Consider the following 24,888-nt stretch of genomic DNA (forward strand, 5'->3'; position numbering starts at 1 on the left):
TGATTTATGAGACATAATTTATTTCATATTAACAATATAAAAAAGGACATTTCCAAGTCCCAAACTCCTAGACAAACTAAGACACAAAATCCTGGGAAACTGCATTATGATGTTCATTTCATCCTGTAGTCTTCTGGCCTGTGAACACAATAGACAGAAAAATTTACTTAATATTCAAAATCAATATTATACTATAAAGACAGAGATATGCAGGCTACACTAAGAGCAATAACTGAAATTGTTGCGAATGAAAAACAGGATCTTAAACCTCCCAGACTAATCATATAACAAATACATGGCCACAGTTATCTTAGTGTAGGTTTGTACTATATTAATTGACTTTCAATCTGTTAATAAAAAGAATTAATCAGTGAATTTGTAGATTTGTTTCCACCGATACTAAATTTGAAAAATATTAAGATACTAAAATACTAAGTTTCCCCACGTAGATTACTATACTCTTATTGCATGAATAAAAAACACAATATTGTGCTCAGTTGAGGACGGAGCATTTAAAGAATGCCAGAAGAGAGCCTGTGTGTAACTGGACATGACATCCTATAGTGCTTCCTCATTTACATGACAATTCATTATTGTTACAGTTAGAGGCAGAAAATTCTAATGATTTTGTCTTTTAGAGAACGAATTCATAATTTTACAAAATCATGAATTAATTTTATTTAATTGTACACTATTAAAAAAGGGAATTAATAAGACATGTATAATGTTAAATAATGTTACAAAAGATTTCTATTTGAAATAAATATTGAAAAAGAATCAAAGAATCCTGAAAAAAAGTGTCAGTTTCCACAAAAATATTTAGTAGCGTGACTGTTAGAACATTGATAAGAAGAAATGCAGCAAATCCGCATATTAGAATGATTTGTGAAGGATCGTGTGACACTGAAGACTGGAGTAATGATGCTGAAAATTCAGCTTTGCATCACAGGAATAAATTACACTTTAAAATATAGAACACTTATTTTAAATTGTTATATTTCACAATATTACTGTTTGTATAGTGTTTTTAATCAAATGAGACTTCCTTCAAAAAAATCTTTGATTGTTATTATATATGTGATGTCACACATAAGTATGCCAACTGGTACTGAGGAAATTTCATCCGAAGGTTAAAAATTCACCACCCTGTCGTTGCCAAGTCAGAAACCGTCCCAAACTGGAACAGAGGGGTCAGGGGCCCAGGGGCCTGCAGAGTAATGACACTGACCCACATTAAGGGTCTCGCTCAGAGACACATCCATCACCATGACAACAGTGTCACCTTGTCACCATCCCAACCGCTGCCTCGGGATGGCATCTGATCGCTGCTGATATTCCCATGTCCAACACTGAAGGGCATTTCGCAGTTTGAATCATAATGGGGAAAAGAATGGCATATATCAGTGATCTGTCATTTAGGCTCCATGAAGGATGAACCGAGTTACATGAATCGCATGATGTAGAACGCATGGATTACATGAAGTCAAATGTAATTAAATTCAACCTACAAGAATGAGATAACGTTCATCTTATGAGTTAAAAAAAATAAAATAAACATTTCCAATGAGACATATGACAGGATTGCTCTTATATACATGGCAAACATTGTCTGAGAAGCATAAAGCTCTGCATGATATCAGAGTCACGTTTGTGCTTTCGAGGCAGCGGCACACACACAAAACAGCATATTTGTGCTGTACAGTGGTGAAACAACCAACACTTCAGCAAATCTGGATATTGTGATTCAAACAAGGACCCCATCCAGTTAATAAAATGCATTGTAAATGTCAACTATTGGTATTTGAGATGATTGCATGCATTCTGTCTAAGAATGTGTTGTATTTTTTAGTCTACTATAGATGCACAATACTAACCAATCAGGTTTTTCTTGAGTCAGATATTGGATTGTTGCACACGTACATACAGTACGAATGTAAGACACTGACCTTGAACAGGTCAGACGAGATCAATAATTTATCAGTAATAATCAATTAGAAACTCCATTTCGTGCTGAACTTATAGTAAATACGTTGATTTCAAGTCCTTGTAATTGATATAAACTAGCCATTACCATGCCACCTACCTACTGATTAAGAAGTTAAATCATTTCCGAGAGTACAACAATAATGGGAGCTTTCATTATTTTCAGACGACGTCTCACTGTTGACTGAACTCTACGGACTAAAAAGCCAACTGCATGCTGGGAGCCAAGTTTCTCATTAGAGCAACTCTATTACAAGAGAATGAAAACAAGTGGATTTACATTTCCTGAAGGAAAAACTGCTACTTTCAAGGCAGCAAAAGAATCATGTAAAAATGTTTGTTAATCTCAGGTTTAGACTTCAGTTCTGTGTAAATGAAGAGCCTCTTTTGCAAACAGTAATCAACACACAGGTAAGTTCATTCCCAATACATTTTTTGCATTTCGCATCACTGCTTTTATTTCTATGCCACATCTTGTGCATCAGCACTGATTTTGCAACTTCTTTAGCTTCTTTTTCATCGAGCCCAAAAAATAAGTCGTTTTTTATGTGTGCAGCCAAACGCATAGCCTTTTTTGAAAGTATACTTCATTTGATATTGTGCGCAAACACAGGCACTCAACATGCGACAAAAAAGTTTAATCTTTAACCAGTGTCCAAGGTATGACGAATAAAAATGTCTTTGTACTCGTTTAAACTAGAGTATCGGTTGCTTAACCGCCTCAAACAAACACTCATCAATGCTGTGTTTGAGGTCATATTACGACTGTTACAGTCTCTGAAGAAATTTTGGTTTTACTCCGCGCTGTGTCTAGCTAGACCAATATATAAATATATGCAAGGAAGGAATGACCAATCACAATCCAGGATGCAAATGGTTATAAGAATTGCACCATTCAGATGATGTCACTGACAGTTATATTCTGAATGCTGAACATTCTATATAATTCAAAGGGATATTAAAAAAAGGAATATTAATACAGTGCTCTCTTAAAATCACTTAAAATAATAATCATGACACTTAAATCAAATGAAGCAGTCTGGGAACTGTGCATTTAATCCTGACATATGTAAATGACATTAGGGTTTTTATATTAATCTACAATCATAAGGAACAGTGTAAGCAGAGAGAGATATCAAGTAAGGTTAAACTCTCAGATCTGTTTCGGCCACATTAAATAAAGCAATGGGCTTCCAAAATCTTTTAGCCATCCTGAAAAGTCAAGCCAAAACATTTTGATTGCCCCCTATTGGCTGGCTGCTGTATAGGTCATAAACCCCACCCTCTCCATACCCTGGTAATCCACAGTTCTCGCGAGAGCACAAGTTGAATTTTCTCAGCGAGTTACTCTGGTGTCGAATAATGATGCTCATTAAATATGCCCCTCTATCCGAGCTGTACCAATCACATCGGGTTATCTGATATAGGCGGGCCAGAGGCGAGCTAAACAGATGACGACAGCGCTGTGACGTCGAAGTCATTAGTAAACATTGCAAGATGGCTATGGATGAACACCAGTTGTTTGAAACGGCTTTGGCCGCTACAATGAAAGATTTAGACTTGGCTTTTTATCTAAAAGAGGAACAGAAGACGGCGCTCGAATCGTTCCTTTGCAAGGAGGCCATTTTTGCTGTTTTGCCGACCGGATACGGTAAGAGTCTAATCTACCAGTCAGCTCCGCTGGTAGCTAAGCATATGGAGCTTATTGTTGTGATTGGTCGTAGTGTTATCCAATTTAATGCAGTGAGATTTTCAAATGCACGCTTGGTGTCGCCCCTCGAGCTGGACGATTTTCATTAGTCGACGCCAGACCATTAATCTTTTAGATTTAGGTCTGGATTTCCAGGCTACCCTCTCCAATTGCACTTAAAACATTTTTTAACCACGTTTCGTTAATTTTAGGTAGTTCGTATCACGCTGACGTATGCTCAAGTGTTCGTTTTCCCAGTAAGTTTGGTTTGGATTTGATGCTATAAAAACGCTGTGATGTCATGACTGACAGCTGTTCTTGCGATTGAGTGAGTGTCAGGACCTGTATACCGTGGCTCCACCTCAGGATCCGAATGATGTAATCGGCAACGCCCGTACAGTGGAAGGAAGTGGAGACACGTCGTCCATATTTTATTTACAGTCTATGGCCTGGGGAAACATTAAACTTCCACCCAGTTAATGCCCTATATATGCTGAAGTAATATATGCATATTTATACCATCTGTTCAAACTGTTGAGGAAAAAGAGGTTTTGACTCACCAACTTATCAGCCAATCAAATGTTACAAAACAAACATCACCTTGCTTTACTCCAATTTAATTACAGGAGATCTGCCGTCACATTATCACATTGTCGTCTCCTTCCCACCGATGTGTTTTAATTACACGCTCCGCGTGGCTTCTTCAGTAGGGACCGGCTTGTGTGAAATAACACAATGGAGACAACAAACAAAACACAGCCGGTTGCCTCAGTGTTTGTTGGAGAGGGATATGAATTCTGGACACCACACGGCGAACATGCAAAAGAACCACCACATATACTGCAAGTTTGATCCAGAACCTCAAAGAACAGTCACCAGGACTGGAGCAGGATCAAAAAAACAACACAATGTGGGAAAAATGATATCGAAACAACACCTCAGCCTGTTTTGATGGAGGCACAACTGCAAAGAACTTTGTACAACATTAGGGTTGGGAACAGTGCATTTAAAAAATTGAAACGAATGACTGTTTTGTTAATGGCTTTTGCATTCTTTAGTGATACATATTGAACAGCGCCGCAACACCACTGATGAATTTACAGTGCAATAGAGCAGTCAGATGAATCAGAGTCAGACCGAATGAATAAATCTTAGGAGCCTGTTCTTTAAACAACCAGTTTTTATGAGCCAGTTCTTTTTAGTGAATCAAAAGCATACAGAGCAACCAGAGAAGTCCGACTCCCGAACAACTGATTCTTATGAGCCAGTTCTATTTAATGAATCAAAAGCAAATAAAGGAACTGGAGTAGTCCGGTTACCGAACAACTATCTGCTTTTGATGCACACAAAAAAACAGCTCAAAAGAATCAAAGCACCTAATGTAGTATGATTCATGAACAATTCACTCTAATGAACCAGTTCTTTTTATGAATCAAAGGCCATACAGAACAAGTTCTTTTTAATGATTCAAATGCCATACTGAACAACCAGTGTGATCTGGTTCTTGAACAACTGATTCTTAACAGCTGGTTCGGTAACACTTTATTTTACAGTGTCCTTGTTACATGTGTTACATGTACATACTGTATTAATAACAGTAAATTATGCAGAATTAAATGCAACTAACTCTATAATAAGTAAATGTTTATTTTGCTCGGTACTTAAATGTACAATTACATTGTCCAGCTTTCAAATAACTGAGACTTCAATCTGCGTAGTTTCTTACTGGTTGGTCATATGACAACATGCAGTTAAAGACTACATTGTTAAAATAAATCGGAAACAAATTCATTCAATAGTTCATGATTTCCTTCCCTATAAATCTTGAGCTTGAATTAAACACGAGTACTTTATTCATTATTAACAGTTACATATTTTACTATAATATTTAACGGTAACAGATTTTACTATAATATGAGTACTGATTTACAGAGCCCGGGGATACAAAGAAAATATTAGTGGAAATTACATGAAGTACACCGAAGAAAAGGTCATATACAAATTTAACATACTGAACAAAATGAGGGTTCAAGTTCTCCACTGCCCACACATAATGTAGTGCTCCTGACAGCAATTTTTGTGTGTGTGTGTGTGTGTGTGTGTGTGTGTGTGTGTGTGTGTGTGTGTGGCTGTTGCTCAAACCAAGGCAAAAGAGCCGCTTTAATGTTTGGAGGAGTTCATTCAAGCAAAACACCCTACTGCACATCTCAGGAAATATCAAATAATGTGCATAAATTAATAAAGTGCCTTATGTACCAGGAAGGGTATGTGTACTTGAAAATGTTATCATCACTCATTATTTGTCAGGTGAAAATAAGTGGCTTGGAAGAGTAATAGCACTCTACCTTGCCTTAACAAGCAACACTACATTTGCAGTGTACATCTTTTGGCACAACAAACTGCCTCTGAAATACTGTAACAAGTGCTTACCATTAAATCTAGTGTTTCATTAACTAGACTGTGGTGGCTCGCCATGCCACAGCCGCATTTAAATGCAGAGTGAATCCGCTAAAATATCCCCGATATTACATAACAGTAAAGGCTCATACACGACCGATACAAGTTCTCATCTTTTTTTTTTTTCTGTAAATCATTACCATGTTGGGCTGTGAGTCTATTTTTCTTGAATGCATCAGCCCAGAATGCCTAATGTTGGTTTGACTGCTTGATACATGACAAAATAAATCATTTTTTCCTACCTGATGTTGTAGATTAATGCGAGCACGGTTTGATCCAGGTCTTTATATCAAACAGGTTGGGTCAGGTACGGAATTAAATTAGTGCCGCTGTCGGATAACGGGTCGGGTGCTGTGTTCGTGTTCAGTTTACACTCATGGTGTGTGAGGGAAGATATGACCCCAAACATTCATTCATTTATTTTATTTTATATATATATATATATATATATATATATATATATATATATATATATATATATATATATATATATATATATATATATATATATATATATGTGTGTTTTTTTTGTTGTTTTTTTTTCTTTGTTTACTTTTCATCTATACATATGCTGTGTTTTGGGGAATACAAAGTACTTTTCTAAACCTATTTACTGCAAAAATCCTACAGCATTAACATGCATATGAAACATTTTTTTTTTTATGAAAAAAACAACAAACATGATGATCAAAATTAAATACGAGTCGTTTCTGGATATTGATCTAGGTGTTAGAGAAAAATTTGTAGGAAAAATAGTTTTAGAAAAAAAGTGTAATTACCATATACATCCAGCAGAGGCCCATTAGAGATCAATTCATTTTTCTGATTGTGACAAACTGCTCTTATAACAGCTTTTATTATGTATATTTTGTGAATATATAGATTTAAACATTATAAAATACATTAAATAAGAAGAGGAATAAATAAGAAGAAGAATTTGTCAAAGTTTTGTCAAATGTCAAATGTTGTTTGAGGTATTTTGAGGTGTCCTGTTTTTGCAATAATGCCACATAAATTTGCAATAATGCCTCGTAAGTTGCCACTCAAACACAAGACTTGATTGTAATCACATATTTATATCAATAATCCAATTGTATAAAAATAATTTAAAAAGTAAATTAAAAAAAAACAATCAGCAATAAGCAGGTATGAACAGGAGTGAAGAGTGAACACACACCTGTGTGTCTGTGTGATCATGTTTGTTCCACGTTGCATTTATGCTCTAGTACCAGGCCTTCATTTATGTGTGGAAATTTTCAGATTTATGCTGAAATTATAGATTTTATTTGTCAATTTGTTTAAAAATGCCTTATACTACAGACTTCCTCTCTCTCCTAGCCACATTTGATCTCAAACGGCTCATCACCACAGGTACTCACAAATCAGGCAATCAACTTAACCTAATTTTCACACGCAACTGCATCACAGACAACATTTTGATGAAACCTCTGCACGTTTCAGATCATTTCTTCATTATTTTAATCTACAAATCACTACGGTGCACTACCAACCAGTTAACTTTACCAGTTACTTTTAGACGAATCCTGCGCTCACTTTCTCCTTCCCATCTTTCTCCTGTTGTTTCATCCTCTCTTCCCTCACCCACACAATTCTCATCTCTGGATGTGAATAGAGCAACAGACACTTTATGTTCCACTAACTTCTTGTCTAGACAATATCTGTCCTCTATCTTCTAGGCCAGCACGTGCTACTCCCTCTGATCTCAGGGCAGTTACCAAACTCAGCAGAGGCGTAAATGGCGTAAATCAAAGGACCCATCTGATCTGAGTATGTATCAGTCTCTGCTGATAAAGTCAGTTCATGCTGCTAAATCTTCATGTATCCACGACAAGATCAACAGCGCTTCAAACACACACACACACACACTTTTCAAAACATTCAACTCTTTCCTCTGTCGCCCTCAGCCACCAACCACCACCTCTTTAACTGCTGATGATTTAGCTAATATCTTCACTGGCGAATCTACAACCATCAGCAGTCAGTTCTCAGCTCCACACACACACAGGAACTCAGACCAACCACATCCAGAGCCATAAATCCTCTCTCCTCCTTCTCTACACTCACTGAGGCAGAAGTATCTAGACTTCTCTTCTCCAGTCATCCTACCACCTGCCCTCCAGATCCCATTCTTCAAGACATCTCTCCCACACATTAACCAGCACTCACACACATCATCAACATATCTCTCCATACTGGCGTTTTCCCTACCGCATTCAAGCAGAGTCCCCACTGCTTAAAAAAACCCACATTAAATACGTCACTTGTAGATAGTTACAGACTTGTCTCTCTCTTACCATTCGTAGAGAAAAAACTTGATACCTGATTGAAAACCGCTCGTTCGTCTTTCCTCTCACATAATAACCAGCTGGACGTTTCACTGAATTACTGTTCATTACTGTCGGTCACTGAAGCCCTAGGGATTGCAAAAGCTGATTCCAAATCATCAGTTTTCATCCTCCTGGATCGGTCTGCTGCCTTTGACACTGTGAATCATCAGATCCTTCTGTCCACCCTCATCACTGGGCATCACATGGATTACACTTCACTGGTTTGAATCCTATCTCATAGGTAGGTCTTTCAGGGTTGCCTGGAGAGGGGAGGTATCCAAAGCACATCAACCGATCACTGGGGTTCCTCAGGGTTCAGTTCTTAGACTCCCCTCTTCTCCATATACACTACATCACTGGGACCCATCATACAGGGGTTTCTCCTACCAGTGCTATGCTGATGACACACAGCTCTTCCTCTCATTTTAACCAGAAGATCCCACAGTAGCTGCACGTATCTCTAGCTGTCTGGCGGACATCTCGACATGGATAAAGATCATCACCTGCAGCTCAACCAGGCAAAGACTGAGCTTCTCGTCTTCCTTGCCAATCCGACTCTACAGCATGATTTCACCATCCAGCTAGGTTCATCATCACTTCACCATCATCTATTACCCCATCAAGGTCAGTCAGAAATCTTGGAGTAACCTTTGATGACCAGCTGACCTTCAAAGACCACATTGCAAAGACAGCTCTGTAATGCAGGTTTGCACTACACAACATCAGGAAGATCAGGCCTTTTCTTACTAAGCATGCAACACAGCTTGTTGTCCAGGCCTTGGTCATTTCTAGGCTTGATTACTGCAATGTTCTTCTGGCTGGACTTCCATCATGTGCAATTAAACCTCTACAAATGATTCAGAACGCTGCAGCACGTCTTGTCTTCAACGAGCCCAAAAGGGCCCTCTCTTCATCTCTCTGCACTGGCTACCACTCGCTGCTCGCATCAGGTTCAAGGCATTGACGCTTACTTACAGATCTACCATAGGCTCAGCGTCTCCTACTACCACTCGCTCTTACGAGTCTACATCCCTACCAAAAGCCTGTGATAGGTAAATGAGCGACGGCTCGTTGGTACCATCACAGAAAGGTACAAAATCGCTCTCCAGAACATTTTCGTTCACGGTTTCCACCAGCAGGGAACGATCTCCCCGCCTTCATACGGCATGCAGGATCCCTGACGATATTCAAAAGACAGCTGGAAACTCATATCTTCCGGGAGCACTTAACCATTATCACTTTCCTTTAATCCCTCCCCATTCTAGCTTATGCTACTCCAAGCAATGTCTGCAACTTTGTATTTTGAGCTCTTTTTGTGTTTGTTTGCCTCTTCACGATGGCAACATCGCTTACTGCTGTATTCCTCATTTGCAAGTCGCTTTGGATAAAAGCGTCTGCAAAATGAATAAATGTATAAATGTAAATGTAAAACACCAGTGTGAATGTAGACAGACTCTATCACAACTAAAAAAGAGGGTTGAGTCTACTTTAGGTTCTGGTACAAGTTAATGACTTTTTTTCTTTGTTCAATTTGCACACTGAACATGGGTTGGAGCTCTTAATTTTTAACTCTCAAAGTGCACCGGATTGATGAATTGGGGGTGGGGGGGGTCATGCCACCAAACCATCCTAGAGGGATAGAGGTCCACCCCCATAGTCTCACAAAATCCTGTGGAAAACTCTGAAATCTGACAAAGGAAGAGTTGTAGCATCACTTGACTTTCAGCGTTCAGTGATTCAACACTAAAGTAATATCAAATCTACTAACATCAGAGAGTGTAAATCTCCTTGAGCTGAAGCTCAAAGCTCCTCACAGCTGCACCACACCTTTAGCATTTGATTCTGACTGTTATCATCTGTTTTTATACCTCCCACAGTGAGACTGCAGTTTTCGAACCGCAATACCATCAACAGGAGCTATAAAGCCATTTCATTTCATACCTTGAGATTCATCTGACCACACTTGGCATGATAACGATTGTAATGAAATCATAAGTCACCTATGCTATGCAAATAAAAGTTCAATAAAGGCCACAGGAAGAGCAATGCCCTGTCCAGTCATTTAATATCATTTGGAAAACAAATGAAAACCTTGCATTAAAAAGGCTGGGATGCTGAGATTTTTATTTTATTTTTCCCTAGAAAATGTAGCTACTATCCAAAAACTTTTGTCTATCAAGTTCAGAAGTAATACAGCCAGGGGAAGATGTGCTGTGTGAATGAAATACTCAGGATGGGAAACTTTATTGTCTATAGTTGGGGGACAATCTGCACAGATGTAAAGGGTTTATGAGGGGTTTAATAGCAGTACAGCAGCGGTGACAATCTCAAGTGATATAAAATGTCTTGGAGGATCTTGTGTGTGCAGCCAAACAAGGCAGAAAAGTATCTCAGGGGGCATGCATGTCAAACAAAGCACTTGACCTCTAAAACAAGACTTGATCTCTTTTTCTTTTGCATGTGTACATGCAACCCAGGGGATACTTGATCTTGATTTTTGTAAAAGATTTTACTTAGTTAAACATTTTCTAACAATTGATACTCCAGCAGTCAACAGTTTGAAATAAATACACTTTTTTAATGTTTTTAAAGGAAGTCTCTTATGCTCACCCGAGTCCAGTAAAAATTTGAACAATTTTAAATAACTGTTTTCTATTTGAATACATTTTTACATTTATTTTATTCTGTGATGGCTGAACTGAATTTTCAGCATTATTACTCCAGTCGTCTGTCACATGATCCTTCAGAAATCATTCTAATATACCGATTTGGTGCTCAAGAAACATTTCGTATTATTATTATCACCGTTGAAAACAGTTGTGTTAATTAAAGGGATAGTTCACCCAAACATGTTGTCATTACTAACTCACCCTCAAGTTGTTCCAAACCTGTATGAGTTTCTTTCTTCTGTTGAACACAAAAGAAGATATTTTAAAGAATGTTCGTAATCAAACATTTGACGGCACCCATTGACTTCCATAGTAGGAAAAAAAAAATACTAAGAAAATCAATGGCTACTGTCAACTGTCTGCTTACCAACATTCTTTAAAATATCTTCTTTTGTGTTCAACAGAAGAAAGAAACTCGTACAGGTTTGGAACAACATGAGGGTGAGTAAATTATGACAGAATTTTTATCTATGGGTGAACTATCCCTTTAAAATTTTGGTATATATATATATATAAAAAAAATAAATAACTGCCAGTCTACTATATTATAAGACAAGTAGCTTAGCAATTGTGTAAAATTTGTGTGCAAAATAAAAACGATGTGTGATTGGCTGGCCTCCGAGCCAGTGCCTCAGCTCTCATAAATCTGATTGGATGCCTGCAGTGTGGGGACCAGCAGAGCAGCCATCCAGAAAAGTGCAGCTTCACATACGGATTATTAAACATCAGTTCTTTACGACCTCATTGCCAGCCATCCTCTCTCCCCCTCAGGAGCCCACCCGCACAGGACGACACCTCAGCTATGCTCTAAATCTAACAGAACTTTGATGCATGCTCTTCAGAAGCACCAAAGAAATATTGTAGAGCAGAAACAAAGGGGCTAAGAGAAAGACTAAAAAAAAGAAAAAGAAAGAGACAAAAAAAATAAAAAAATAACTCACGGGGTCCAAAGCATGGGGAAAGTGTCCCGCTCCTCCTGTGTGTACTCGCTGAGCTTGCGAGGAATCTCTCTGGGTTGAGGAAGTTCCTCTGTAAGGTTCTTCAGAATATCCTCGGGAAGGACCTAACATGGGACACACAGTGAGAACACCTTTTATCATTGCACACACACACTGCTGTAACAAAAATGACTGCAGAAATACAATCAGAGACAGGTGTGTGACTGGATCCTGTCTATCTTTACACTAGGGTTCTGTAAGTCAATTACAGAAACAATGTTTTATAGTTCAATTTATGCAGTATTCAAACAAAACTTAATTAATTGTGCAGCAAGGTATTGCCATCATGTTATTTTTCTATTTTTGCAGCTGTAGAAAACATGTTGTGCTGTTTAATGTAACTTCTTAATCGGATACATCCCTTCCTCCAATGTAACATTCATCAATCACACTGACATGTTTCTCCTTCCCAAACATGTCAAGTTTTGGACAGAGCATCAATGAACATAAATCAGAGCATCAACTGAGAGCTTACATCATCTGGGAAGAGGTGAAGCCGTTGCATCATGGTCCTTCTGGTGAGGTTTTTGGGAAGCATCCCGTAAACAGCCAGTTTAATGATCTGTGGAGCAAAAAGAAAAAGAAAAGAATTGGGCCAGAGATTTGGAATTTAGTCAAAAGAATACATGTGGAGATTTCTGCCTTTTCATTCTCAAAACAAAATAAATAAATTATTAAATAAAATCATTATACACATAAAACTGTCATTGTGAGTTTTTTGGGGTTTTTTTTAAAGAAAATGATACACAAACAGACACACACACACACACACACACACACATACATATATATATATATATATATATATATATAGACATATTTACACATGTACACAAAGTGCCTGGCAAAAGTATTCACTTTTTATTTTATATATTGCAGCCTTATGCTAATCTGCTTTAAATTATTTTCTTTTTTTCTTTTTTTTACATCAATCTAAGCAAAAAATAGATTTTTGAAGACTCGTGCAATGCATTTTATTTTTAATACATTTTCTAAGGTTATCAGAAATCAAATTTTGTTCTTTGTCACTATGGTGTACAGAGTGTAAACTGACGTGAACAAAAAAGTAATTTAAAGCAGGTTAGCATGAGGCTGCAGCATAACAAAATGTGAAATAAATGAAGAGGTACGAATACATTATGTTTTTGTGAGGTGGTATTTTTACACAACCAAAAAGTAAAAGCCAATCATGCCTGTCAAATTTGAAATTCAAATATTCTAAGTAAACGCAGTCACTTCAATGGTAAAAAAAACCCCAAAAACAAAAACAGTCCCTTTGCTACCAAACCAAATGAATTCACAAGTGAGTGGCCATTTTTAACCCGTCATCCAACCATCCACTAACCCAACCCCATCATTCTTTCATCAAGACATTAATCAGGGATTTGTTTTTTCTTTCTTCTGACTGGTAGATGTTTGATGGATGAAACCTGTATGAAGGAGTAATCGCTCTTCACAACTCCGTCACCTTCCTCTGATCATTATCCACAATTATCCCTGATACATTCCCCCCTCGACTGGAATAACTCAACCCAAGTCGAGCATTCATCTTGTTAATGACAGAGAATGAGCAGAGCGCCGGAGGGTGGCAGCCGGCTGAATTTGAGTTTGAGTGCAGCACCTACACACAACTACTCTTCTTCAGGTGCGTTATCAGTTACGGCCCACAGGAAAAAAAACATTCAGGGTCAACAGCTTGTGTGCCTGGACTATGGATGGGCTCTGATTGTCTGTCACCGTGGGAAGTAACGCTCAAGGTTACTTTCAGGAGGTGAACAACAGCAGAGAGAGATGGGATATGCACTCTGCATCTCACAATAAAGTTGAAAAAAGAAAGAATGTGGTCCAATTTAAGAAATGCATTGGCAGCTATTAAAGGAGAACTCCGGTCAATTTTCGGCAATCGACTACTTTGGACTTTAACCGAAAACAGGATGTAAACAGGTATTTGCGCTGGCTTAAATAACATCATTTTTATTCATATCTTTCACATCTACTGCAGTCAGATTCACTCGTGTTCACTCTGAAGGAATCACTCACATGACCTGTGCACTTGTAATGACACATCAAGGATGTTAAGAGGCTAAAAGCAGGTTTAAAACTTGCCCCATTGAAGTCAACAGGGTGCAAATTTTAAAAAGAGGATAACACGGTGTAGGCAACACCGATTTTTGTCGTTGTTCTCTGTACTGACAGCACTCCAAATTGACAAAAAAATGAGCTCAATGTTAAAATTGACCGGAGTTCTCCTTTAAGCACAGATGCATTTTCCCCACTACAGTGATGACAAATACTTTTAATATTATTCTCAGGCTTTTCCTTCCTCAACATAGAAGAGAATTACACAAACACAAGCCAAACTTATCACCTGCATGTGTAAGAAAAATGTGCGATAACCACCACGCCACATCTCTTGGAATATCATTATAAAAGTAACACATTGAAATAAACATGACATTTTGAAGTAGCAGTACTGAAATTGTAAAAGCATCTCAAATAATCATTGTTTCATTTAAAACTGAAAAATAATGTTTCTACAGAGTACTTCAGCTTCATCGAGTGCCATCCTCATTCAACGCAAATATATAGCGAGAAGATTTAAAGCAGCCTGAGATTTGTGTTTCTTCAAAAACAGGAGGGTGCGATTCACAGCGAGGGCTGTTTTTCAATCCAGACGCGTCAGCGATAGATGACACTTGTAGAGGTGTATATTAGAAGCAGACAGGCCAGGAAAGACGGCTGTTTTAATAACGCCGAGGTGTTTGAGCCTTGAAAGAGCACTGGGTGAAGGAAAGACTGGGATAAGTGTAGGACAGATAAGCACTAAAAGAAGGATGGAGAACTGAGCAATATGGGGTTTGTTCTGCATTTATTATTTAAATGTGTGTCATGCTGATTGTGAGAGAATATTTTGCTCTGCAACTGCCACTATCTGCAATTATTAAAAAACATTTGGGCATCATTTACATAAATTAATATATGAAGTTGATTTCCACCACCCTCCAAGGTGCAAGCAATTTGAATCAAATTATGAACAGGTTTGAACCAGTGGCAGGTTTGTGAGTGACGTGGGGACGCTGACATGCTGTTATTGTACTAAATTGAGTTTGTCACAGAGAAATGTGCAGTTCAAAAGTCACATTTAGAGAAGGATACTTACAGCTGTTGGGTCTTTTTTGTGCATTTGGGCTGCAGTGAGCTGTTTGAATGACCCAGGGTAACTGTGGGATGAAAAAGTAGATAAGTCACAGTCCAAACATTTTGGAAAGCAGCATATTGTTTCTATTACATGCAGCATGCATACAGTAAATCATGTGGTCGAAGTGGTTCTGATCTCAAATTTCCTTTTTCTTTCTTTTTTTTGTCCTTGTCAGCACAAAGAAAAAACAGCCAAGAGCAGGGCATAAATGAAAGATTTTTTATTTATTTTTTAAAAAGAATAGGACAGAGCTCCATTTACCCAGTGTGAGACGAATACACTTTCTGTTCCCATTTATTTCCAGAGAAGGCGATGTGTCTGGTGTTCATGATCACCACATGATCTCCAATATCACCTGGGAACAAGACATATGTATGTGATAAATCTCCACATTCAGCTTGAACTCTTGATATTTGCCCCTGCTGAGGAGACACTTCGCAATAGTGAAATTGAATGGTGTTAAATGTCCTGTAACTTAACAGCTAACCATGCATTATATAATTACATTGTTTTAATTTATTACTATTATCAATATAAATACAGTAATGGTCAGAATTACTGGCACCCCTGGTAAATATGATAAAAGATGGCTGTGAAAATTAATCTGTATTGTTTATCCTTTTGACCTTTCATTTAAAAAATTGACATTTCAAAAGTGGGAATTTATGAAATAAAAGCTCTCCAAAACACGTTGGGCACAATTATTGACACCCCTAGAAATTCTAAGTTAAAAAAAAGGAAAGTATCTCAAGTATATTCCCATACACATTTATATTTTTAGCGCACCAGAGTGACAAGGAACCTGAAATTGTCCAGCCATTTCACAGAAGTATACATACGAGGAAACACAAAGGCCAAATTCCCTTAATCATCCATCACAATGAGTAAAACCAAAGAATATAGTTCTGATGCACAGCGAAAGATTGTTGAGCCTCACAAAATAGAAAGTGGCTGTAAGAAAATAGCAAAAGCATTAAACATTCCCATTTCCACCATCAGGGCATTAATTAAGAAGTTCCAATCAACTAAATATGTTACAATAATTACAATTATATATATATAAAATCTCCCAGAGCGAAAGTTTTATTAAAAACTCCCAGCATGTCAAGGAAGCACCATCAGCAAGGTGGGAGTGGAGGACACCTTACACATATACATGTGAAGAGTTCAGATGCAAAAGCCTCTAAGTTAAAATTTTCTTCTAGAATGATCATTTTTATAAAGCTTGTATATTTAAGTTTAGTAATTTCACTTAAATGACAATTAATAGGTAATTTGCATTGCCATTTAAGTGAAATTATTGAACTTAAATATACAAGCTTGATAAAAACGATCATTCTAGTAGAAAATTTCAGATGGCACTTAGAGGCTTTTGCATCTGAACTCTTCATATATATACACACATACACACTTATTATTATTATTATTATTAATAATAAAAGAGTAGGTTCAATTGCATACTAGTTTTTGCCTGATATTGAGATTGTCATTGAAAATGTTGTGTCATGACATTATCATATTCATTTGAAATCATTGGCAAATAAATTATGTATACAAATATTATGAGGACCTCTTAATGGGAGGATCCATGTTTTTGAAATAAGATGAAAAACAGGGGCTACATGAATCCAATGTAACACTGAATTGTTGAATTGTACACACAGGTGTAACTGAGCAACTGAAAAAATTTCTAGCCCAAAAAAAAAAATGCTATTCCTTAAACCCAGTGAATGAAAACATGTCCCGTCCTTCCTCCGGCAGAATAACTGCACAGCCTGGAATTTTCATCTCTTGCCCTGTTATGCTCATTCATCTATCTGAGAGTGAAAGTTTCATTAAAAACTCCCAGCATGTCTCAGGAAGGAAGCACCATCAGCAGGGTGGGAGTGGAGGAGGGTGTTCTCAATCTGTGAGCGAGCGTGCAGCTCCAGACTAATGGATCAATTCCAGAGGCTGTCGGAGTCAGAAGTCAGGACACCTTACATCTCCCTGGAATTAGCTGCCACACGAGCACCTTTTCACATTCAGATCAAGGGAAGAATCATGAATGTGTGAGAATAAATCTTGATCACAGGTGTCAGCTTCGGAGTAGAATTTTGCAGCATGTTTACTCTTACAATTTAAACATTCTGATTAATGATTCAGCCTTTCATGTTAAATAAATTATCATAATGATCACTGTAGTTAGTCTGTGTCTGTGTGTGTGTGTGTGTGTGTGTGTGTGTGTATATATATATATATATATATACACACACACACACACACACACACACACACACGTACATACACTTTAACTAAAATTAAAGTGAAAATACAAGAAAAGAAGTATAACAGTTTCTCAGGGATGCTAAAATAACACTGCTGGACTCGACATGTTTTGATTGCATAAAGCGCACTGCCACTATTTTAAAACGTGATCGTTTACTTCCATCTGGTGGCCATTGGGCAACTACACATTCTCAGATGGCCACAATTATTGAATCATTGCTGATCAGAAAACTAGAGATCAGACACTAAACTATTTCTATTAAGTAAATATTCAACAGATGTGTGTCAATAACACATAAGAAAAATGTCAGCAACAGTTGAGTGAATTATTTGTGTCATTTTAGAGACAAAACTCACCTGAAAGCAGTGAAAACAACAGCGAAAGACTCTGCGCTTACCCAGCTAACACAGTAAGTTGTGTCATCATCAACACAGTATAGTCGTCATTAGTCAGCGTGACATTACTTTATGACAACGTTGTGAGGACGTTGTGGTAAAGTTGCATTTTATATAATCTTGACTAACGTTCCAGAAACGTCGTGGGCACGTCCTCAAAAGACGTCGCTAGCTTATCCCATGGAGAACTTGTAGAGACGTGGCCCACTGGTCACCAGATAACTTTTACGAAAATTGCATTATCATCCTAGTGATATATGCCATTTGGATATTATATAGAACATTTACTTAATTCATCAAAGATTCCATTATATATATATATATATATATATATATACACTGCTCAAAAGAATAAAGGGAACACTTTTTAATCAGAGAATAGCATCAAGTCAGTTAAACTCCTGGGATATTGATCTGGTCAGTTAAGTAACAGAGGGGGTTGGTAATCAGTTTCAGCTGCTTTAGTGTTAATGAAGTTAACAGTAGGTGCACTAGATGGGCAACAGTGAGACAACCCCCAAAACAGGAATGGTTTTACAGGTGGAGACCACTGACATTTTTTCCCTACTCATCTTTTCGGACTGTTTTTCACCAGTTTTGCATTTGGCTAGGGTCAGTGTCACTACTGGTAGCATGAGGCGATACCTGGACCCTACAGAGGTTGCGCAGGCAGTCCAGCTCCTTCAGGATGGCTCATCAATACGTGCCATTGCCAGAAGGTTTGCTGTGTCTCCCAGCACAGTCTCAAGAGCATGGAGAAGATTCCAGGAAGAAAGACAGCTACTCTAGGAGAGCTGGACAGGGCCGTAGAAGGTCCTTAACCCATCAGCAGGACCGGTATCTGCTCCTTTGTGCAAGGAGGAACATGATGAGCACTGCCAGAGCCCTACAAAATGACCTCCAGCAGGCCACTGGTGTGAATGTCTCTGACCAAACAATCAGAAACAGACTTCATGAGGGTGGCCTGAGGGCCCGACGTCCTCTAGTGGGCCCTGTGCTCACTGCCCAGCACCAGGGAGCTCGATTGGCATTTCCCGTTGAACACCAGAATTGGCAGGTCCGCCACTGGTGCCCTGTGGTTTTCACAAATGAGAGCAGGTTCACCCTGAGCACGTGACAGACAGGAAAGGGTCTGGAGAAGCCGTGGAGAATGTTATGCTGCCTGTAACATCGTTCAGCATGACCGGTTTGGTGGTGGGTCAGTGATGGTCTGAGGAGGCATATCCATGGAGGGACGCACAGACCTCTGCAGGCTAGACAATGGCACCCTGACTGCCATTAGGTATCGGGATGAAATCCTTGGATCCATTGTCAGACCCTATGCTGGTGCAGTGGGTCCTGGGTTCCTCCTGGTGCACAACAATGCCCGGCCTCATGTGGCGAGAGCATGCAGGCAGTTCCTGGAGGATGAAGGAATGATACCATTGAAGGGCCACCACGCTCACCTGACCTACATCCAATAGAACACCTCTGGGACATTGTGTTTCGGTCCATCTGACATCACCTGGTTGCACCTCAGACTGTCCAGGAGCTCAGTGATGCGCTGGTCCAGATCTGGGAGGAAATACCCCAGGACACCATCCATTGTCTCATTAGGAGCATGCCCCGACGTTGTCAGGCATGCATACAAGCACGTGGGGGCCATACAAACTACTGAGTACCATTTTGAGTTGCTGCAATGAAATTTCAGCAAAATTGACAAGCCTGCTGCATCATTTTTTCACTTAGATTTCCGGGGTGTCTTTGAATTCAATCCTCTGTAGGTTGATCATTTTCATTTCCATCAAACGATGTGGCATCCTTTCGTTCATAACACATACCCAGTCCATATTAGTATAGATATCCAGCATGATATTTTTCCCCATTGAGATCTGATGCGTTTTCAAAGTGTTCCTTTAATTTTTTTGAGCAGTATATATATATATATATATATATATATATATATATATATATAAAATTAAGGAGATTGAGTGTTCGTAAAAAATATATATATTATAAAAGTGCCACTTCACGTGGCGTTTTGCACATATATGAGCGGGTCGAAGAACTTCAAAATGAGTTTTAAATTTCATGAGATTTTTATTCATTTCGCCTAATGTGTTAATTCTAGATGTTTATCTCTCTATAAATTACAGAAACGTCTGTCTGTCTGTCTGTCCGTCCCGTCCGTCCCATCCGTCTGTCTGTCCGTCTGTCTGTGTGTTATTCGCATATCTCTCGAACCGTTAGTCCGATGGATTTCAAACTCGACAGGTGTCTTGCTACGGGCACGAGTAAGTGCAGTGCCAAGTTTGACGTTGTTTGGATGAGAAATGCTAAAGATATGGTTAAATATATCATTTTTAGAAGGTTGTAGTTTAAAAATAAACATTCTGACATTAGAGAGTTGTATCGGTCAAAGAAGCCCCAAGAAGGTTGTGGTTTAAAAATAAACATTCTGACATAAACACTCTGTCAGCTACACTGTTTACTTCTGAATATTATAGTTTGGTTCCAGAACGTGATAAATCCATCTATCTATAAATTACAGAAACGTCTGTCTGTCTGTATGTCCGTCTGTCTGTCTGTCTGTCTGTCTGTGTGTGTGTTAACCACATATCTCTCGAACCGTTGGTCCGATGGATTTCAAACTTGACAGGTGTCTCGCTACGGGCACGAGTAAGTGCAGTGCCAAGTTTGACGTTGTTTGGATGAGAAATGCTAAAGATATCGTTAAATATATCATTTTTATAAGGTTGTGGTTTAAAAATAAACATTCTGACACTAGAGAGTTGTATCGGTCAAAGAAGCCCCAAGAAGGTTGTGGTTTAAAAATAAACATTCTGACAATCTGTCAGCTACACTGTTTACTTCTGAATATTATAGTTTGGTTCCAAAACGTGATAAATCCATTTTGATTAATTTGAGTAAAAATGTGTTTTCTTTACCAAGAAACCAACAATTACTAAAAACACACACAAAAACTGATTTTGCACGGGCACTTTGCACTGCTCCCTGAATCGAGGCGCTTATTCATTTGTGGATGTTAACTGAATCTGTAAGTCAGCTATGCTGTTTACTTCTGAATATTATATTTCATTCTGGTGCGCTTAACGTTGTCGCTACTGTGTAATAGTAGCCTATGCTATTCACCAACTACTAAACATATCCTATTCAGTGCGTTCACAGTCTCTTACACGGGCATCATTTGTAGTTGCCTATTCACAAACTGTTTCCTCAAGCGCAGCGTTTTCTCGGAGTTCACTGTGTGCTTTCTACCATGCACAAATAAAAATGTCACTGAACTTTTGCTGTGTAATTGTAACTATGAGCACTCAAACACACCAAACCAACAATTACTAAAAACACAATCAAAAACTAATTTTGCACGGGCATTTTGCACTAGCACTTAGAAGATGGTGGTATACATAAACACTCAGTGAGCTACACTGTTTACTTCTGAATATTATAGTTTATTCACAGCCATCATTTGTAGTAACCTAGCCTGCTCCCTGAATTCAATGCGTTCACAGTCTCTTTCACGGGCACCAAACCAACAATTACTAAAAACACACACAAAAACTAATTTTGCACGGGCATTTTGCACTAGTTTAGATTAATTTGAATAAAAATGTGTTTTCTTTACCAAGAAAGTGGCAAGATGAAAACCACTATTTTCTGTTTCAAACTTTCACATAGCATCTTTAGGGTTTAATAACATAAAAAATTCAAATCCAGATTTTGATTTTCAAAGATTATTATAAAAACTGATTATTTTTATCTTTAGGTTATAATAACATAAAAAATTCAAATCCAGATTTTGATTTTCAAAGATTTATTATAAAAACTGATTATTTTTTCCCCAAAATGCAATAAATTCATGACACTTTTTTTTTTCCAAAATGCAATTAATCCATTGAATCAATATAAAAGTTATTTTTATCATACTGAAACTGTTGAAATCAGCCATCGCTAAGAAATATCTCCTGAACTTTTTTGACGGCGATCAGCTCACAAAAACTGATTTTGCACGGGCACTTTGCACTGCTCCCTGAATCGACGCGCTTATTCATTTGTGGATGTAAACTGAAATTGTAAGTCAGCTATGCTGTTTACTTCTGAATATTATATTTCATTCTGGTGCGCTTAACGTTATCGCTACTGTGTAATAGTAGCCTATGCTATTCACCAACTAAACATATCCTATTCAATGCGTTCACAGTCTCTTTAACGGGCATCATTTGTAGTTGCCTATTCACAAACTGTTTCCTCAAGCATAGCGTTTTCTCAGAGTTCACTGTGTGCTTTCTACCATGCACAAATAAAAATGTCATTGAACTTTTGCTGTGTAATTGTAACAATGAGCACTAAAACACACCAAACCAACAATTACTAAAAACACACACAAAAACTGATTTCAGATAAATCAGATAAATAATACACACAACTGTTCCTGACACTTTTCTTACGTGTTATTGACACACATCTGTTGAATATTTACTTAATAGAAATAGTTTAGTGTCTTCGAAAAAGTCCGTTAGCCGTTTTCAGAAGAAGTAACGTTAACCCCTTAACCACAGAGGGAAAGCTCCACGATTTCAACATTTCTGAAGAAAGCTGCTGCCAGAGAGGAGACACAGGTGAAGTGCATATCCATTTTTCCCCACAATATGTTTTACCTATATCACCATACATCTGTTTTTTCCTTCTTTTTGTTATCTCAAATTTAAAAAATGTATTCATTTAATTTATTTTATTGACATTCAAATGTAAGTGACGCTATATGAGCAATATTAAATGAATATGTAAACCTAAAACATAAATTCTTTTATCCTAAGAAATTATTTTCTGTATATTCTTCTTTCTCTTTTCTGCATTTCACCTTCTTCTGTAGCTTCTTTACGCAAATAAAATGAATAATAAAGAAGCTGCTGAATCTTTTTATTTCTTTTTTTAAAAATGTCTTTATTGTTTTTGTGCCAAATTATAGAGAAGTGTCAATAAGAGTATTGATAAGTATCAGTGATAAAATCATTATTTAACTACACCCATCCCTAATGATAAGAGACTTTTTTTCAATAAAAAAAGAATAGTTGGTTCCATTATTCATTGATTATGTTTTTATTATTATTATTATTAATTAATTGACGTGGTGTTAAATTTCTGAACTCATATCTTGCTAACACTTTACATGGTTAAAAAAATCGTTAATGTTCAAAATGTATTGGCTTAGTAATTGTACAAAGTAACACTGAATAAATGCTGATTAATAAATTAATGCAGTGTTTTGGGCCATTTTCTATTTAGAATTTAATAGGGGGTTGTATTGGTTTACTGTTACATATGTACATATGTATTGATCCCTAAATGTATTAACTGAAAACAATACACAATTCCCTATTAGAATTTATAAGGTTTTACTTTACAGCAGAGAATGAAATGTTTGAGTTCAGTTCTATGCGGATTTCAAGGTTATTCATCAAGCACATCTTCATTCCCAGGACTAAAGGTGAAAAATAAATGCGGACGTGGTATTTTGCTCGTTAGGACGTACCTGCCATGCTCCAGCAACGTACAGTTTAAACGTCGCCACAACGAATACATGAATCACAAAGTAATGTTGCTGGAACGTTATTTGGCACGTCGCACCGACTAATATGGTCCTTTGATGTTACGTACTGGCAACAAGGCAGTTTGGTCACTGAGACGTACCCGTTATGTTCTTGCGACATACCACTATAACGACGCCACGACGATTATAGGAGTCACAATGTTACGTCGCTGGAACGTTATGTGGTACGTCGCTACGACGAACATGGTCCGGTTACGTTTTCACAACGTAACTGTGTTAGCTGGGTTGTTGATATTATATCCTGGGAATGAATAGAAGTCAAAACGGCTTGCCATAAGAGAGACTTTCATTTGTTTTAGTAGTCAGATTTACTCACTCAGTGGATGGTAAATGGGTTTATGCTTCCCTTGAAGCCGCACTGAGCACATAGAGGCGATCTTCCCTGGAGGCTGCATCCTACCGTCTATTAGGAACCAGGATCTTGCAAAGGTCGCCCATTGCTTGTGGGAAAAAGAGAAAACCATTTATGCAATGCAAGCTGCTTTTTTGTTTACTGAACATAGTTAGTTCCCTATAGCTAATAATAATAGTTCAATCGAAATAAGATTAATCCTTGTGGCATCTATTGTCCGAGGAACATTGTATGCAGGATGACAGGTCAGTCAGTCACAGCGTTCACTTTCATCGTATGGAAAATAAGATGCAATGAACCTAACATCATAACCTTCCCATAAGAAATTTGATTTTGTGATCCACAGAATAAACAAAATCACAACAACATGAAGGTGAGAAATAATGCTTTTCATTTTTAGGTAAACTGTCTCCTTATCCTGTCACCTGATGCTTTAAGCAGCACACATTTATCATACTCATTTTCAAGAACGCTACACTACAGAGATCTAATTTATGAAGATATCCAAATAGATCCATTCACATATGCAGACATTAGACATAACGTTACTCTTTGACCATAAGCTTGTTGACGCACAAGCTCAATATAAAGATCACGCTTTCCATTCAAAAAGCATTTAAGCAGCGGCTGACAGCGCACTATCTTTATAAATGACAGCGAACCAGTATGACAGAAAGCAATAACAGCTTACCTGGGCTGATCTAGAAAAACTAGACATTTTACAAAAGCATTAGAAACATTTGACCTCAATGTGGCTATAGTAGTACAGCAGCAATTTTCGTCCCCCACAACCAACAGGCTAAATATGTCGTTCCTATTTCTATAGCCAATCACTTATGCTCTAAGATCAAATATTTTACTTTGCTTATGTAATTTAAATAACAATAAATATATAATTATATAATGTAACGTTTAAT

At 37.7% G+C, this 24,888-nt stretch overlaps 1 protein-coding gene across 2 annotated transcripts; it reads right to left on the reverse strand.

Annotated features, from left to right (window-relative positions):
• mrpl13 (mitochondrial ribosomal protein L13) lies at positions 1–24,799 on the reverse strand (the record flags this gene model as incomplete). Of its 2 annotated transcripts, XM_079895476.1 has the most annotated exons (7): positions 24,663–24,799; positions 23,936–24,059; positions 15,606–15,699; positions 15,306–15,366; positions 12,621–12,707; positions 12,089–12,210; positions 1–138 (listed from the first exon to the last, which is right to left on the reverse strand). In XM_079895476.1, exons 1-7 carry the CDS (start codon positions 24,687–24,689, stop codon positions 114–116), a joined length of 540 nt encoding a protein of 179 aa, XP_079751602.1. In that variant the 5' UTR covers positions 24,690–24,799. The 2 variants fall into 2 exon arrangements, with proteins under 2 accessions (XP_079751602.1, XP_079751603.1); XM_079895477.1 differs by lacking the exon at positions 1–138 and having other exon boundaries at positions 12,085–12,210.
• Between the last annotated feature and the right edge of the window lie 89 nt (positions 24,800–24,888).

This window comes from Squalius cephalus (genome assembly GCF_949319135.1).
Source record: "Squalius cephalus genome assembly, chromosome: 15".
NCBI classification, from domain to species: Eukaryota; Metazoa; Chordata; class Actinopteri; order Cypriniformes; family Leuciscidae; genus Squalius; species Squalius cephalus.